The 14,698-nt window shown below is 38.7% G+C and overlaps 1 protein-coding gene across 2 annotated transcripts in view; it reads right to left on the bottom strand.

The window, feature by feature from the left end:
* Positions 1-860: 860 nt before the first annotated feature.
* CACUL1 (CDK2 associated cullin domain 1) overlaps positions 861-14,698 on the bottom strand; it is a 52,698-nt gene continuing 38,860 nt past the window's right edge. For both annotated transcript variants that reach the window (XM_061364223.1, XM_061364222.1), the window contains 4 exons: positions 11,143-11,232; positions 8,153-8,291; positions 4,414-4,457; positions 861-3,853 (listed from right to left, as the gene is read on the bottom strand). In XM_061364223.1, the coding sequence (XP_061220207.1) occupies positions 3,813-3,853; positions 4,414-4,457; positions 8,153-8,291; positions 11,143-11,232 (314 nt within the window). In that variant the 3' untranslated portion in view covers positions 861-3,812. The remainder of the gene's footprint in view (positions 3,854-4,413; positions 4,458-8,152; positions 8,292-11,142; positions 11,233-14,698) is intronic.

Below are 14,698 nucleotides of genomic sequence, written 5' to 3'. Positions count from 1 at the left end.
GATCTTTAATGTGTATGTAAAGGGTTCTAGCGGAAGTGCTTTAAGTGAAGGAAATTCAGAGCAGAAAAGCAAACACCACTGATGCAAGCAAATACTATCATTAACAAACTTAGAGCATTCAGCTATGAATGCAGTTTAAAATCAGTTGTCAACAGAAGACATCCCTCAAAAAAAAAGGAATTTTCAACTAAAGTGGCATCAGCACAGTGCCTATCCCCATGCCACCACAGTCCCAGCAGATCAGAAAGGCGAGGACATTAACTCAAGCAATGACCATTCCTCCCTAGCTGGACCTTTTGGTTGTGATCAACTGATCCTAAGGGTCTGCACTGTGAGCTCAGCTAAGTACCCTCTGGCCACCTGATGCATGTCAAGGCACCAAAAAAAGGCATCTTTGTTTTCTCTCTATTAGAGCTGGGTTGAAGACAGTAGTCAAATTCAAGCAGCTGATTCTTATTTGTAGATCTATAGAATAGTCCTTTCGCTAGGGTCATAGTGTACATGAAAAGCATTTCTCAGTCACTCAGAACATGACCTTTGTAGGTCCTTCCTTTTTGCAAACCTGTAGAAAGTAAATAACCATTGTCAAGGAAAAATCAAAAGCGATACATCTGGCTGATCATATTTCTATCAAACAATAGGAATGAACACTTTTGCTTCAAAGTATTCATTCATAAACGCTTCCTCAACAACTACACAAAGACACCAAGGATATCTAAACGTGGAGGAATTGAATACTTACCTAGTTAAGACCCCTAAGCTTCATCATTTGTATCAAAGACCATCTTGACCAAATATTGACACTTGCCTACCATTACAGTAGGATGAATTTAAATATTTCAACTTCTCAAATCAAGAAATGAAATTAATCTACAAATATTTTAATGCAGCAAGTTTGGCTGTAGAACCAGTGCAACATGAAGACGACACCCACTGTATAACCAACTTTACTGCTTAATCTTAACAGAGTAAGCTACAAATGCAATGGATTTACCGCAAGTTATCTGGTTAAATTAAATACTGCAGTTAGGATCATGCTGTTGGTAATTGTGGCTTAACAGTACCAATGCTCAAGTCCGCTGAGTTAGTTTTACTGTAAGTAAAAGTTTACAGAGAAACAAAATGATTTAGTATCATAAGCTGTATTCTGTTCCATGCTCAGTCACAATGAGAACATCTTCAACAGATAAAACAGTATTTCAGCATTACGTTAATAATGCCAAAACATACAGGAATTTTAATGCCAAATTTACAACATAATACAGTGCTTAACAAACAGATTTCTCTGGTATGGTGGCCAAGTGAGAATGCTACAGAGGACTGAGGAATATGCAAGCACTACTCATGGCACACAAAGTGAACCACACCAACAGGAATGCTTTACCCTTTACTGTTCAAGAAGTTTGTGTCCCAAACATAATGCAATGTAAAATGAATGTTGAACCCTTGCCTCAGACAATGAAGCAAAAGTAAATGTTATTTACAAACCTCACCCAGTAAAACCACTTTAATAACAGAAAAAGACTGTAATCATTTGACAAAGACAACAGAGCTTGATTACTGTATTATATGAGCTAGAATGGTAATGAAGTTGTAAACAGACTTTAACCAAATCAGGTTAATGCATCTATTCTTTACTCAGGAATATCATGATCTCAGTAAACAGTGATTATTTTAAAGCTAAGGATGCTATCAGAGGTTTTATTTTTGTTTAAAGCCAAAACTGACAGAAAACCTGGAAGCTGGCAAATCATTTTGTTCCCTAAAGGCCTTCATTAATTTATCCACCGTGTATTTTCAAAACCCCTGTTTGTATCTAATTCTGCTTCAACTTAAGTACCTGATAGCAAAGTTGAAGCACTATCAACACTTGAAAAATCCCTACCGAGTGGTCTGGTTTTCCATTACTGGGGATGAAATTAGATTGCTGGCATTGTTCTACAGAGAAAACACCACACCAAACGTTCATTTGTCATTCTAAAAGAAAAGCTTCCTCAAAGTTAAATAGTCCTTGCAAATATGCAAAGAAACACACAGTTAAATCAGATTTGAATCTGTCAAACACAGCAGTGTCCTTCTCATTCTTCCTCCCTGCCACCCTCCAAACTAGCGGCATTGCTGAAGCGACTGATGTGAAATGGATTGAACTAAATTCATTTACATGACTCCTGGATACAAAACAAAAAGAAGCTTTGTCCCTGCCGCATCTATTTTTGTCTTTTTTCTGCACTTTGTAATGAACTCATGCAAGCACAAAGGGGGTTGGTGGGTGTCTGTGTGGTGCTGTTTTTAAACAGGCGTAAGAGTTGTGCAAGACAAAACTGAACAAAGTTTGTTTCACTTCAGAAAGATTTTATATGACCAACTCATTTCTCTTCAGAACTAAAGGTACTGAAAATAAATCCATAGTAACAACAAATAAACCCCCAAACAACAACAAACCCTGTAGTCAAACTGCTTTTTCAAGTATATATCTCCCCTCATGAAAGAACTGCATTAGCCATACCACTGATTAAAACCCAAGTCACAATCACTAGGATTTAGACCATCGGTCCAGATCTCCTGGAACTGGGCTCAGCTGGATCTCCAACTGAGCCTACACAAGACTGGAAGCAAGAGGCTGCATTACACCACTCCTCAACTCCCTGATTCTGACTACACCCACCATCATACCCCCTTCACCTTCCTAAAACAGGAGATGTGGCACAGAAGCCACAAAGTGATCTTGGACGGGTACCACTGTTCGCAGATCAACCAGGTGCACATCTAGTTTGTGCTGACAAAGATGCACACTGCAGACCTACTGGACTGGAGAATTTTGTCCACAATGTTGCTACATAGCACAACATAAAACGTATCTTAGTATTTCATTCAATCTGGAATTCACATCTCGATCTATTGCAATTATGGAAGCCAATGAAAAGTCAATGAGAGGGTTTCTACAAGAGTTGGTCCCAGCACTGAACACAAATATATATGAAAATTAAGAAGGGGACAAACTTTCAAGTCACTATTAGCAATGGTGACAGGTTCAACTTTTCTCCCTTCCTCATTAAATTCACCTCCCATTAATGCAAGAGAAAAGCGCAACTTTGCAGCATGTTTGTTCGCATCAAGTTTTGCCTCAAGAGCACATTTTGCAGTAAACAAAATATGGTCTCTGAAGTTGCAAAGTGCACAAGCTGAAGGCACAGAGTACGAACACACAGGAAAAGAGATTCAAAATACCAAGTAACAAAAACCAAAGAGGAAAGAAAAATCTGGAATCTTAAACTCCCTGACAGAAGATACATTTACATGGGACCAACTCTTCAAAGGTGACCATTTTTAAACTAACAAACAAATACTGTAAAATAACAAAACTTTATTCTTATTAAGTAAAAGCTCCAGAAAATACCTTGAAGTTTAAAAACTAATACACTGATGTGTTAACTAGTTTTAAGAATGTCCTTAATATTAAGAAAAGAGTGCAAAAAAGATTCTTCCATTCTAACGCTTTTGGAAGCTGCTGATTTCGCTGCCCGTTTCCACTTTGAAAGGATCATTTTTCAAGGTGCATTCCTCACAGAAAAAAATCACAGAACATGAACTTGTCGATAGGTTAGACCAAGGAAACATGTCTTTCAAAGTCATCCCAATTGTAGCAGCAACTGACATTTTATTATATAAAGAAGAAAGTCCAAAACTCTTCTTTGAGGCATAGCTCGTGTCAGAGCTCGAGTATCAGCAGTTGCCAAAGGAGGCTCCGGATATCACCTGCGCTCCTCCAGTGTCTGTTCTGGCTAGGATTAGAAGCTGATCCAGTATATTCACTATCTGTACCCCCTGGAGCTTGCACAAGTTGATGAGCCATCTGAAATTACATTAAAAGTTCAAGAAATTCTCTTGTATTAGAACTTCCACCTTATGTCCTTTACCCACCTTCCCCCAACAGCCCAAAACCCAGCACTGATTGCAAAACATCAACAGTGTAAACAGAAGCTGGTATAACATATGAATATCCATTCACTCATTTCAAGTTGTAATAATAGTTCATCATAAAACTGCATGACATTTTATGGTAAGAAATAAAGCAAATAGCTGAAGGCACAGGAGGAAACTTGGTGGAAAGAATGCAATAAAATGAACTGGCAATAACTAAAGTTATTAATCCCCAATCTCCAAGGCTATTTAATGACAATCAGGACCTTGTACTTCAATCCCAACCTGGAATACACAGGACTAGATTCTCCCCTGGACAACTATTTAGTCAGCACAAAAGATGGGGCTTTCACTACACCCAAATAGCTATATGTGGAGATGAAGTCCCTGATACCTCACCACCCCTGAGAAGCCAGAAGCCCACCACTACCTGTATGCCCAGCCTCTCAGGGACTGCAGCACACTGGAGGGCAGGGGTAGATGCATACTTACTGTAAGTTAACTCTTCTCCAGCTCTCTTGCGTGACTGGTCACCTCTAGGAAAGAAAGAGAAGAAAGGTATTTTCATGATGATGTGAACTAACTGAAGATGCTCCTGCCTGTAGGGGGATAAGACCTTTAATGGTTCCTACCAAACCAAACCATTCAATGATTTTTAAAACAGGAAATTAGTATGAAATACCTCAGCACAGCCATCAACTTTCAGACTTCAGAATCAAAATTCAAACACAGCAGCAATAACACATGACTACAGGATTCTCAATTCACTAGAACAGACGCATCAGCTATATTTTTTGGATTTCATTAGCTCATCCTTCCATTAAAGTGTGTTTGATTTTATAGGATAATTTTGTACAAAATTAAGATGAGGAAAATTGCTCATATGTAGGGTGGTCTGAAGTCATGCATAAAATTGTTTTCCTTGCTTCAAACTCCTTAACCGAATTTTATAGAGCTACGTGAAAAACTCTGCATCTATCACTAAAGAAAGGTACGATGTTGCTGAAAACCCAACAGACTCTAAGCAAGCCTGAGCTGAGAGCACTCCCTCTTCAAGGGGAAAATTCAAATAAGTAACTATAAAGTTGTATAAACACTGGTTGACATTATTGGGCCTGAAAACCCAAAGTCGAATTCCCATTGGAAAACATGGTTTCTTTTCTTTTATTCTTATGCACACAAACTTTTAGAAGCTGGAGAATACCTAACATCCTTGTGGTGATAGATATGCCATTGATGCTGTTAAAGAAGAGAGATTCTAATATATTTTCATCACAGTGGTTATAATGTCACATTTATCTGCTGTAAGTTGGCAGAAATTGGTTTTTTTTCCAACAATATGAAATGTTCTTCCCTGAAGAAACTCTTAAGATGACTGACCTGCTGTGCATGCCTTGATTAAGGTCCTTCACAAGAGAAATACTGCCAAGCAACTGGCCTATCCTGCAACAATAGTATTTAATAGTGTTTATAACCTGACTATTTCAACTGGAACCTGACATGCCGTTAATGCTGCCCAAGAGACCTCATTGTGTTGTGTTCCTCAAGGTTATTGCTTTACAGAGAAATGCAGCAGCAAAGACTTCACCATTTCTGGTGCAACTGGAGAAGAATAGATGACATTTCATACTAAGCTAGAAGAGAACAGACTTGGCACATTACTTGCTAAAAGAGAAAACCACCTTTTTAAAGTATAAATATATACATCTGTATGTGTAGGAATATAACCTCAGATTAATTTTGAGTTAGAAATAAGCTATATTTATTTACAACACAGGAAGAAATGTATTTCAAGATGTAATATGCAAACCAAAATGTGTTTCAAATGCCACTGCAAAATGCCATGTGGCAAATATATTATCTGTGTTTCAGTTTTCCTTTCCCTGTACTCTTTTAATGATGACAGACTCTAACACTTTATATGACCTCCATGTTTACCCGACTGCACTGACCCCCTGACAGTACAACCATATTAATATGCTCTGCAAAACACATTCACCAGAAACTAAATGGCATCAATCAGTTACTACACTGCAAAGGTTTAGTTTGCATTTTTATTTAATACACTGGAAGCAGTTATGTAGAAACAGCAGCTGCGCAAAAGCATGGGCTAGGGTAGGCCAATTGCCTAAACCTACAAGGTATACCAAAACTCTTCACATGTTCAATACCCAGAAGATGCCATACTGCATAAAGCCTGAAGGAAGAGAACTTGTAGAAATTAGGCTGTGCCAACAATATGTGACACTGAAACCTTAACTAATACTTGGTTCATCCTTGTATGAATATCATCAAGCCCTAATCTCTTCTCTGTCCCCACTTCACACACAGGACAGAAACAGTTTCCTATGGATCTGCAATAGATCCAGTGTTAGAGAATTACTTTTCTGCATAAACCAGGAGTTTCTAAAGTATGCCCTAACAAGAGAGCATCAAGGAGGTGTCTAGCCTTTGCAGTGGTCAGTATCCTTCCTAGCCTTTTATACAGCTTCTTCCTCACAGCACCCGCCAAAGAACTTCACAGCCAAGCTAACAAGCCTCTTTTATTTTCAGGTACCTAGGGATAAATGTTTTTGTCGCTATGGACTGTTACTACTTGAAACTTGATCTTTAATTCTCTATGAAGTGTGAAACTGGTGAAATGCAGTTGTAAGCAGAATATTAGAAGCCACTTACGGGATTAGTAATACTGAAAGACAAAACTAAAATGTTCCCTTTTTTGTTCTGTGTACTACATTCTTTTGTCAGCATTGTAGGCCAACTCAGTTTCCAAGTCTCAAAATTCTGTGTCTTGTGCCAGCTGCACTGCTCTTTTCAGCTCAAGCCCTTATGGCTTGTTTTCAGTGCCTTTACTCATATGTGTGTACTTGGCAAAAACATCTTTTCCTCACTAGAAAGCCTTACAAGGAGTGAACCTACAAAACCATTTGTATCTGAGTCAGCAGTAGAGTTTTGAAGCTCAATAATTTACCAAACTTTGAAGAGAGAGATCACCTTTGAGGAAACCTACATAGACTCATAGAATAGTTAGGGTTGCAAAGGACCTTAAGATCATCCAGTTCCAACCCCCTTGCCATGCACAGGGACACCTGACTCTAAACCATGTCACCCAAGGCGCTGTCCAACCTGGCCTTGAACACTATCAGGGATGGAGCATTCACAACCACCCTTAAGAATTTCCTCCTTATATCCAATCTAAACTTCCCCTGTTGAAGTTTTAACCCATTACCCCTTGTCCTATCACTACAGTCCCTAGTGAAAAGTCCATCCCCAGCATCCCTATAGGCCCCCTTCAGATACTGGAAGGCTGCTATGAGGTCTCCACACAGCCTTCGCCAGGCTGAACAGCCCCAACTTTCTCAGCCTGTCTCCATATGGGAGATGCTCCAGTCCCCTGATCATCCTCATGGCCCTCCTCTGGACTTGTTCATACTTGAAAGTGTGAAATCCAGGAGTACATCTTACACTAAATATACCACGTCTACTGGGCGTTCAAACTACAGGACCAGATTCTCAGCGTTGCACAGGTAACAAGAAAGATGAAGACTTATTCTCTTCATGCAGAAATGATTCTCTTGGGAACAGAACACAGTGGCTCCCCCAGATTGTTAACACTACTGCAAAAGTGGTACAACGCTGTGGCGAAAGCACTGTGCTTCTGTCTAGGCAGTTAAATAGAAGAGCACAAAGCAACAGGGACTGCCCAGAGGGCACAATACAGGCCAGGAACATTTTCTGCTGTCTCTTGCTGCTTTTTCTTTCTTGCCCTCCCTAATTCAATACTTAGATGAGAAAAAGACTATTTAAAATAAACACCTTAACTATATAAATAGCTCTGTAGGTGGAATAAAGAGAAAGTCATCAACCGGCATTTTCAGAAACATCATGAAAAGAAGTCAGTTTATAGAAAATAAAGAGGCAAAGTAAAGGCTGAACAAGGGCATAATCATACATTAGAAACAATCAAAACACAGGGAACTGTGTTTTGAATTTATGAACTATAAGCAATCTTTTTCATGAAAATATTTCAAGACTTCCAATCGTCTTTTTGGTATCATCTGCAGGGCTGGCAGTGCTCCAAAAGCACAGAAAATAAGGCCATTTTCAAATACTGAGCTGTGAATGTTATTTATTAACTCTTGAATTATTTCTTCAGTATTTTTAGGTGTACCCATTTTTACCATTTCAGCACTGTCCAGCAAAATTACTACTGAAGACTAATAATTATTACCTAGTAAATCCATTCTGCATAAGCTCTCTCTGAAGTTTCTGGTCTTGAGCAGCATATTCCTGAAGCTCAGATTCCACAGCAGGCGGCAGAATATTTGGGATGAACTTAGAAAACAAAGCTGGTGCCATCTGTACCCATTCTGTAAAAGGGGAAGCAACAACAAACCGTGGAAAAGATCTTTTGTAAAAATCTTATTCTTTGACAAACGTAACTTTGCTCTATTTTAAAAACATTTTAGGATCTTGAGTGTAAACAAACAAATATTGCACCCAAAAAAAACCCAAGCCATCCCCAAACTCCACAGAAACCAAGCCTTAAAGCAGAACAAATAATCAGATGTTTACATGTAGATAAAAGATTTACTGCTTGTCATCAACCTCATCAACAAACTGAAATCCAGTTCTTGCTGCATCTCACAGGTCCTGCTGAGTCTCTGCACTCACCTCAAAACCAAGTTTGATTATCAACTCACCTTGATAATCAGCTCATTTGTAACCCTTTACTCTGCAAGTGTATTCACAGTGCTGACACCTCTCTTCCTTGAGCCTTCCTTCTAGAAATCACACTAATGTCACCATACAACCCTGCTTCTCCGTCTCCCATTTCAAATGAATTAATACAATTCTCTTCCAGATCTTCCAAGGCGTAGATGAACACTTTTCTAATCTTCATTATGTAATATTAACTTCTACTAGTTCAGCTTTAGCACAGAAATGGGATTTAATTTCACTATACTGAACATTGCCTTATAGGAGCAAGATAGTTTACCTTAAAGTTGCTTCAAGGCTGATTATATGAAACACAGAATGAGTCACAGATGAAAATTGGGTTTCTAGCAACTGTTCTGAGAAAAAAAAATACTTCTTGAGTATTTCTGAAGCCAGCCTTCCCAGAGGTTATAGCAGTTACCTTACACTCCATCTTTACTTGGAAAAAAGGGATGCTTTTAAAAACATCCACTAAGGCATATGACAAGTTTTCACCCAATTCCCACATATATTTACTTGGTCAATGCCAAACTTCACTCTTCACTCTAACTGGCAAACTTAGAAAACCCTCGTTATTAGTGTACAGGGGGGTTAAACAAAAACCAATGCACTAAACTCCCTCATCACAGAATCATTTAGGTTGAGAAAGACCTTTAAAATCATCAAGTCCAACCATTAACCCAGAACTGCCAAGTACACCACTAAGCCATGTCCTTAAGTGCCACATCTACACATCATTTAAACATCTCCAGGGATGGTGACTCAACCACTTCCCTGGGCAGCCTGTTCCAGTGCTCCACATCTCTTTCAGTGAAGAAATTTTTCCTAAATACCCAGTCTTTGGGTTCAGCCATCCAGACAGTTTTACCCAGGGAAGTGCACCCATCCACACCATGAGGAGGCAGTTTCTGCAGGAGAATGCTGTGGGAAACAGTGTCAAAGGCTTTACTGACATCCAGGTAGACAACATCCACAGCCTTTCTCTCAACCACTAAGGGTCACCTTGTCACAGAAGATCAGGTTAGTCAAGCAGGACCTGCCTTTCATAACCCATGTGGACCAGGCCTGATCACCTGGTTATCCTGTATGTGCTGTGTGATGGCCCTTGAGATCATCTGCTCCATGACCTTCCCCAGCACTGAGGTCAGGCTGTCAGGCCTGTAGCTCCCCAGATAAAATGCAAAGCAAAACCAAATCAACAAAACCCCCAAATTCTACAGACATGAAACAGCATTCTTCATCTAATGAAATACAGGAAAAAGATACCATGTGGAATGTGTTACCTACTAAAGACCTAATGCCAGTGAATCATTTAGCCAAGCTATTAAACTGACATGGAATTCACAATATGAAATACTGTGGTAGAACATTTCATGCCACTGCCAGATCATCATGGGTGAGGTGAAAAGAGTATTTCAAGCTAAATCCAAGTGGGCCAACCGGCAGCCTGAGCACCTGCCCAGGCTCCTGTGTTTTCTGATGCAGGCACCACATGCTGGAGTTAGAATTAGAAGACAGTCTTTTCTGGCAACATTTGAAATCTAATAGCCTGTCAAGTACTTTGAGCCTGAAAAGAAAACAAGAGAAGAGAGAGCCCATCGCCACCAGCCACATCAGCATCACTTCTCCTTTTGCTCTTTACATTGCTTAAGCAGACACTTCCTAGTGCTGCTCTAATATCCCAGCACATCCCCCTGACGACATTTTTCTGCTTTACTTCTCCAGTTATCTGCTTGCCAGACCCATAATACATCCAATGGTGCAAGTCCCACAGAATAAGTAGAAAAGCATGGCCTCAGAGAAACGCTTGCCCCGACTGTTTCAGAATTCATCCTCAAGAACCAGCACCACCACAGAACAGCCTTTTACATCAAGAAGTCTATCCTGTGCTCTTTTGGTTGGAATGACATTAAAGTTCCTTATTTTCTCACAGGCTGAGAAGCTTGAGGAGCAGGTAACCAGAGAAAATGAGTATTGTTTAAACAACAGCTTCAAGTCAGCCACTTGGGTCTTCCTACCAGTTGTGCAAAGCAGGCAAATGGTAGGAACAATCTTTATACTTAAGTATCTTACAGACATAAGACAACTATTTAAAATCCGATTAGGTGCATGGTACCAACTCAAACCAGTATCTGTTGTGTTGTGAAGTAGACAACAGTGATCATCTGAAATGGAAAACTGGGAAATCACAAGTCCATCGCCTATAAGAAAACCACACTGATCTGCTTTCAAAAGAATTATATATACACTCTTCTTTTCTTTGGTACTGAACAGTTCACAAAAATGAAATCAGTATTGCCTTAAAAATGATGGTACGATGTTAATTTTGCTGTTGTAAAAATAATCCTTGCTTACTGAAAGAGCTTTATCCATGCAATTTGTAAATGGAGGGTCCACCCCATTCCTAGCTTGCACACAAGAACCAGAGCTTTCTGTAATGTTTTCCCATGCTCATTTCTATTTTTACATCAACTAAAGTATGAGAGAGCATCCCTTTTTTACCTGGTCGTAGTGTATACAGGCCTTTCACAATATTTGCCATGGTTGAAGGAGTTATTTGGAAGGGTGTTGACTGAGCTTCCAAAAGTAAAGCTGAAATAAAATTAAGACAATTAGCAGGGTTTCTAATAAACAAATATAGGCTCTTACATATACATTTTTATATCAAAGACAAACAGTAGTTGTGCTTTGTTATCTGATGTTCTCACAAAGGAAACAGGTATATGACTGATACTGCTCAAAAGTAATACAACGTCACCTTTAATAGACATATTCTGCTCAAATTATATGTGTTGAAAATGGGAAATAACTTGTTTTTCATCCGTTTTCAGACAGGCAGCAGGAGTCATGAGGAAAAACCAAGCAAGTGATGGCTCTAAGTATTCAGATGCAGAACTCAAGTAAACAATGTATTTTTAGAAGCACTCTCATACTGTGTGCCAAACACCTGGAGAGCCACAAATCCTTGCTTTACAGTACTTTGAATCTTGTACAGAAAATGAAGGATAGTTGGAAGTCTATAAATGAAGTACAAATAGTGTAAAAAAAATGTAACAATCAAATAAAGTGGTTCTTTTAAACACAAGTGAATATTTTTATTTCATTCTTGGTATCTTCTGTAGCATACATCACAATAATTGCATTTTCTTCTTGTGGAAAAACCTGGCAACAGCACATTCACCATTTCTATTATAATACACAGGCCTTTACCCTGCCTTGTAATTTATAAGGCTTGAAAGGTTTAAACTTATATCTGAATTATAAAAACACCCAGGAGAAAGAAAAGAAATAAGTAAGGTTTAAACCAACTGCTGCCTCTCAGCTCTTATTCCTCTACAAAGGAGTTAAGCAATAAATACACCTTTCCGTACCCATTAGATAGAGGAGAAATGACTCTTGTGACTCTACCTAAAGTGCGTATCTCTGTGCTTACATGGTACAGACTCTGCTTTTTAAGCTCCAGAGCATCTCCAGATCTAGCTGCAGCATCTGCCACTACAGTACCATGAAATGGAAAACAGTGTCAGAAAGAGAAGCACATGCTACTGAAGATTTAAGTGGCTCACATAATAGGGAAATTAAAAAACAAAGTACATTTTCTACTCTCCAAGCAACCAAAGTTGTTATATTTAACTGTTGCAGGTGAATTTATTTTACAAAGAACCATCTTACAAGCGCTTACTCATTTCAGCTGAAGCCTTGAGGGGGCAAGAACCTGTGATTTGTTTTGTAATGACTTATTTACAGCCTATTTCCTAGAGACATTTTTCAAACAGCCTCTTCGCAACCAAGAAAGTTGCAAATCACAGAATTAGAGAGGAGATAATGCTTTATAAGGAAGCTAGGCAACAGTAACAGACAATCCAAATAATGTGTGGGTATATATATATTTGACTGTAGCTACTTTAGCCTAAGCGTCACCAACAGATTTGCACTGTCCAGAGAACTGCAAATTTGTTCTTCAGATACAGACATCAAATTATATCCCTAAAATACGTATAATCAATTACTTAAACCAAAATTAGCCTAGGAATTAACAATGACATAGAAAGCACAAAGTCCAGAGATAGAAGTACCTGAACTTTTAGTAAGAAAATTAAAGTAGCATAGCTTCTTGAATTTAATCCTCACAAACAAAAAACTGTGCTCTCACTAGTGCCCAAGTTATAACTACAAGAGCAATCAAAAACTATTTCAGAAGCTACTTTATGTAACTTTATAAATAAAGGATATATTGTGGGAGAAAATGATGCTGCTGAGAGTTTTCTTCCCTTCCAGGTAATGGAAACCCCCACTAGTGGTCCCTTAACATGATCAAGGTGTTGACCAACTGCATTACCTGTAGAAGCAATAGCTTAAGAGGATAGTCCACGTCTTGAGTACAGTTTACCATTACAAACATGCACTATTACTTGTCACTTTTGTTAAGGTAATATTCACTAATGAAGCTCATTTCAATTGTGAACCTTCGAGGTCATGTGAACAGATATATCTGCAATATAAAGCATGCATAATAAGCAGCCACTTGTTTCTGTTCTAGATTATTGGTCACACTACCTGTCATTAGAAAGCGATTTCATGATTAAAATCCGTGGAAGAATACACCTGGAGATCACCACACGCTACAACGCAAATTGAAGTCGCTCCCTGATTACAGCCAAACACAAGCACGATGGCATTATATTCAACAACAATACAACAAAGTAATGGCATACATTTCCTGTTTCTCAATAAAGAAAAGTGAAAGAATATACTATTCATTAAATCATAATCCAGCCTTCACTTTCTCCAAAGTTAGATATCAATGCTGTTGATAAATAAATAGCACTTCTGCAGGATATGTCTTTTCGGAATGATTTCCACAACAACGAGCAAGACTCCTCTCTTTGGAAAGATCCAAAAAAAATCTCAGTTCAGGTTTACAGACAAAGATGTAAATAGACGGAAGACGTAAAACTTCGCCTTCAGTTTTGCAATGAAACCTACCTAAAGGTTCACCAATCCTGGATAACTTCTCAAGTGAAGGTCACTTAAACAACTGTGCCAGACATGCTGAAGTTATCCCTGTTGTTATTTTACAGTCTCACAAAAGACCTCCACATATTAAGGCTTTGGCTCTTGTTTTATTAGAATAATTAAGACAAAACAGAAGTTGCACTGACTCCTCCCTACTCTCAGAAGCTCCAATAAAACTAAACCTCAGATGACTGATAGCTGTACCGACGCTATGATACTATCTGACCACCTCCCCAGTGCTTGTGAACTAATACTGCATTTTACAGACTAAGTAACCAATATGCTAAGAAGTTAATTAAGCTGAAAACAGTCTTGAAAACAACCCATGGCAGAATCAAAGAAAAGCGTGGGTTCCCAAGATGAAATGCTTTAATTCAGAAACACACAAGATGCTTTGAAATACTGTTGAACCAAGGTAAGACACAATACCTAGAACAACCTCAGGACTTTTTTTGAGTTACGGGGGATGAACTATGTTGGAGTAAGGGAGGTATGAACCTGCAGCACTTCAGGTACTCCACAGTAACTGAGTTACTCCATTATTACACAGTAACACTGGAGAAGCTTGGCCCTCAATGAAGGTTTAAACTACTTCCTAATTACAGTGGGGTACATGGGGCAAGATCTGTGATCCCAGTAATTCCAGAAGTAGCAGATGACATCTCAAGTTCAAAACCACTAGTTCATAACTCAAGGTTCACTTGAAGAAATTAAGAGTTAACTACCCTAAAAAACCTTTTCTGTCCTTCCACATTCCTTTAAAATAGATTTATTTTGCTTGGCAGACAACTGAAACTTTCGCATGTTAGCACACAAGATTTTTTCCTCCCTTTCCAGTAATTTAATAGAATTTAAAAACAAGATACTTTAACAAATTATACATAAGTATGGCTTAGGCAGATGTGTTCAAAGTTGTAATTATTCAGGGATGCACTTAAAGGGTATTCCCATTAAAAGCACCTCCAACAGCTTCCACAACTAAGGCATTAGTCAGCTGCTGCTCTCCAGTCTTCAGCTGAAGCAGAACTTACTGCTTAATGAA

Source organism: Neopsephotus bourkii, unplaced genomic scaffold (genome assembly GCF_033783945.1).
Source record: "Neopsephotus bourkii isolate Nb327-2 ecotype Australia unplaced genomic scaffold, CSIRO-AGI_Nbou_v1 NB_1189, whole genome shotgun sequence".
In the NCBI taxonomy this organism is placed as follows: domain Eukaryota; kingdom Metazoa; phylum Chordata; class Aves; order Psittaciformes; family Psittacidae; genus Neopsephotus; species Neopsephotus bourkii.
This window is presented reverse-complemented; position numbering and strand designations above follow the sequence as displayed.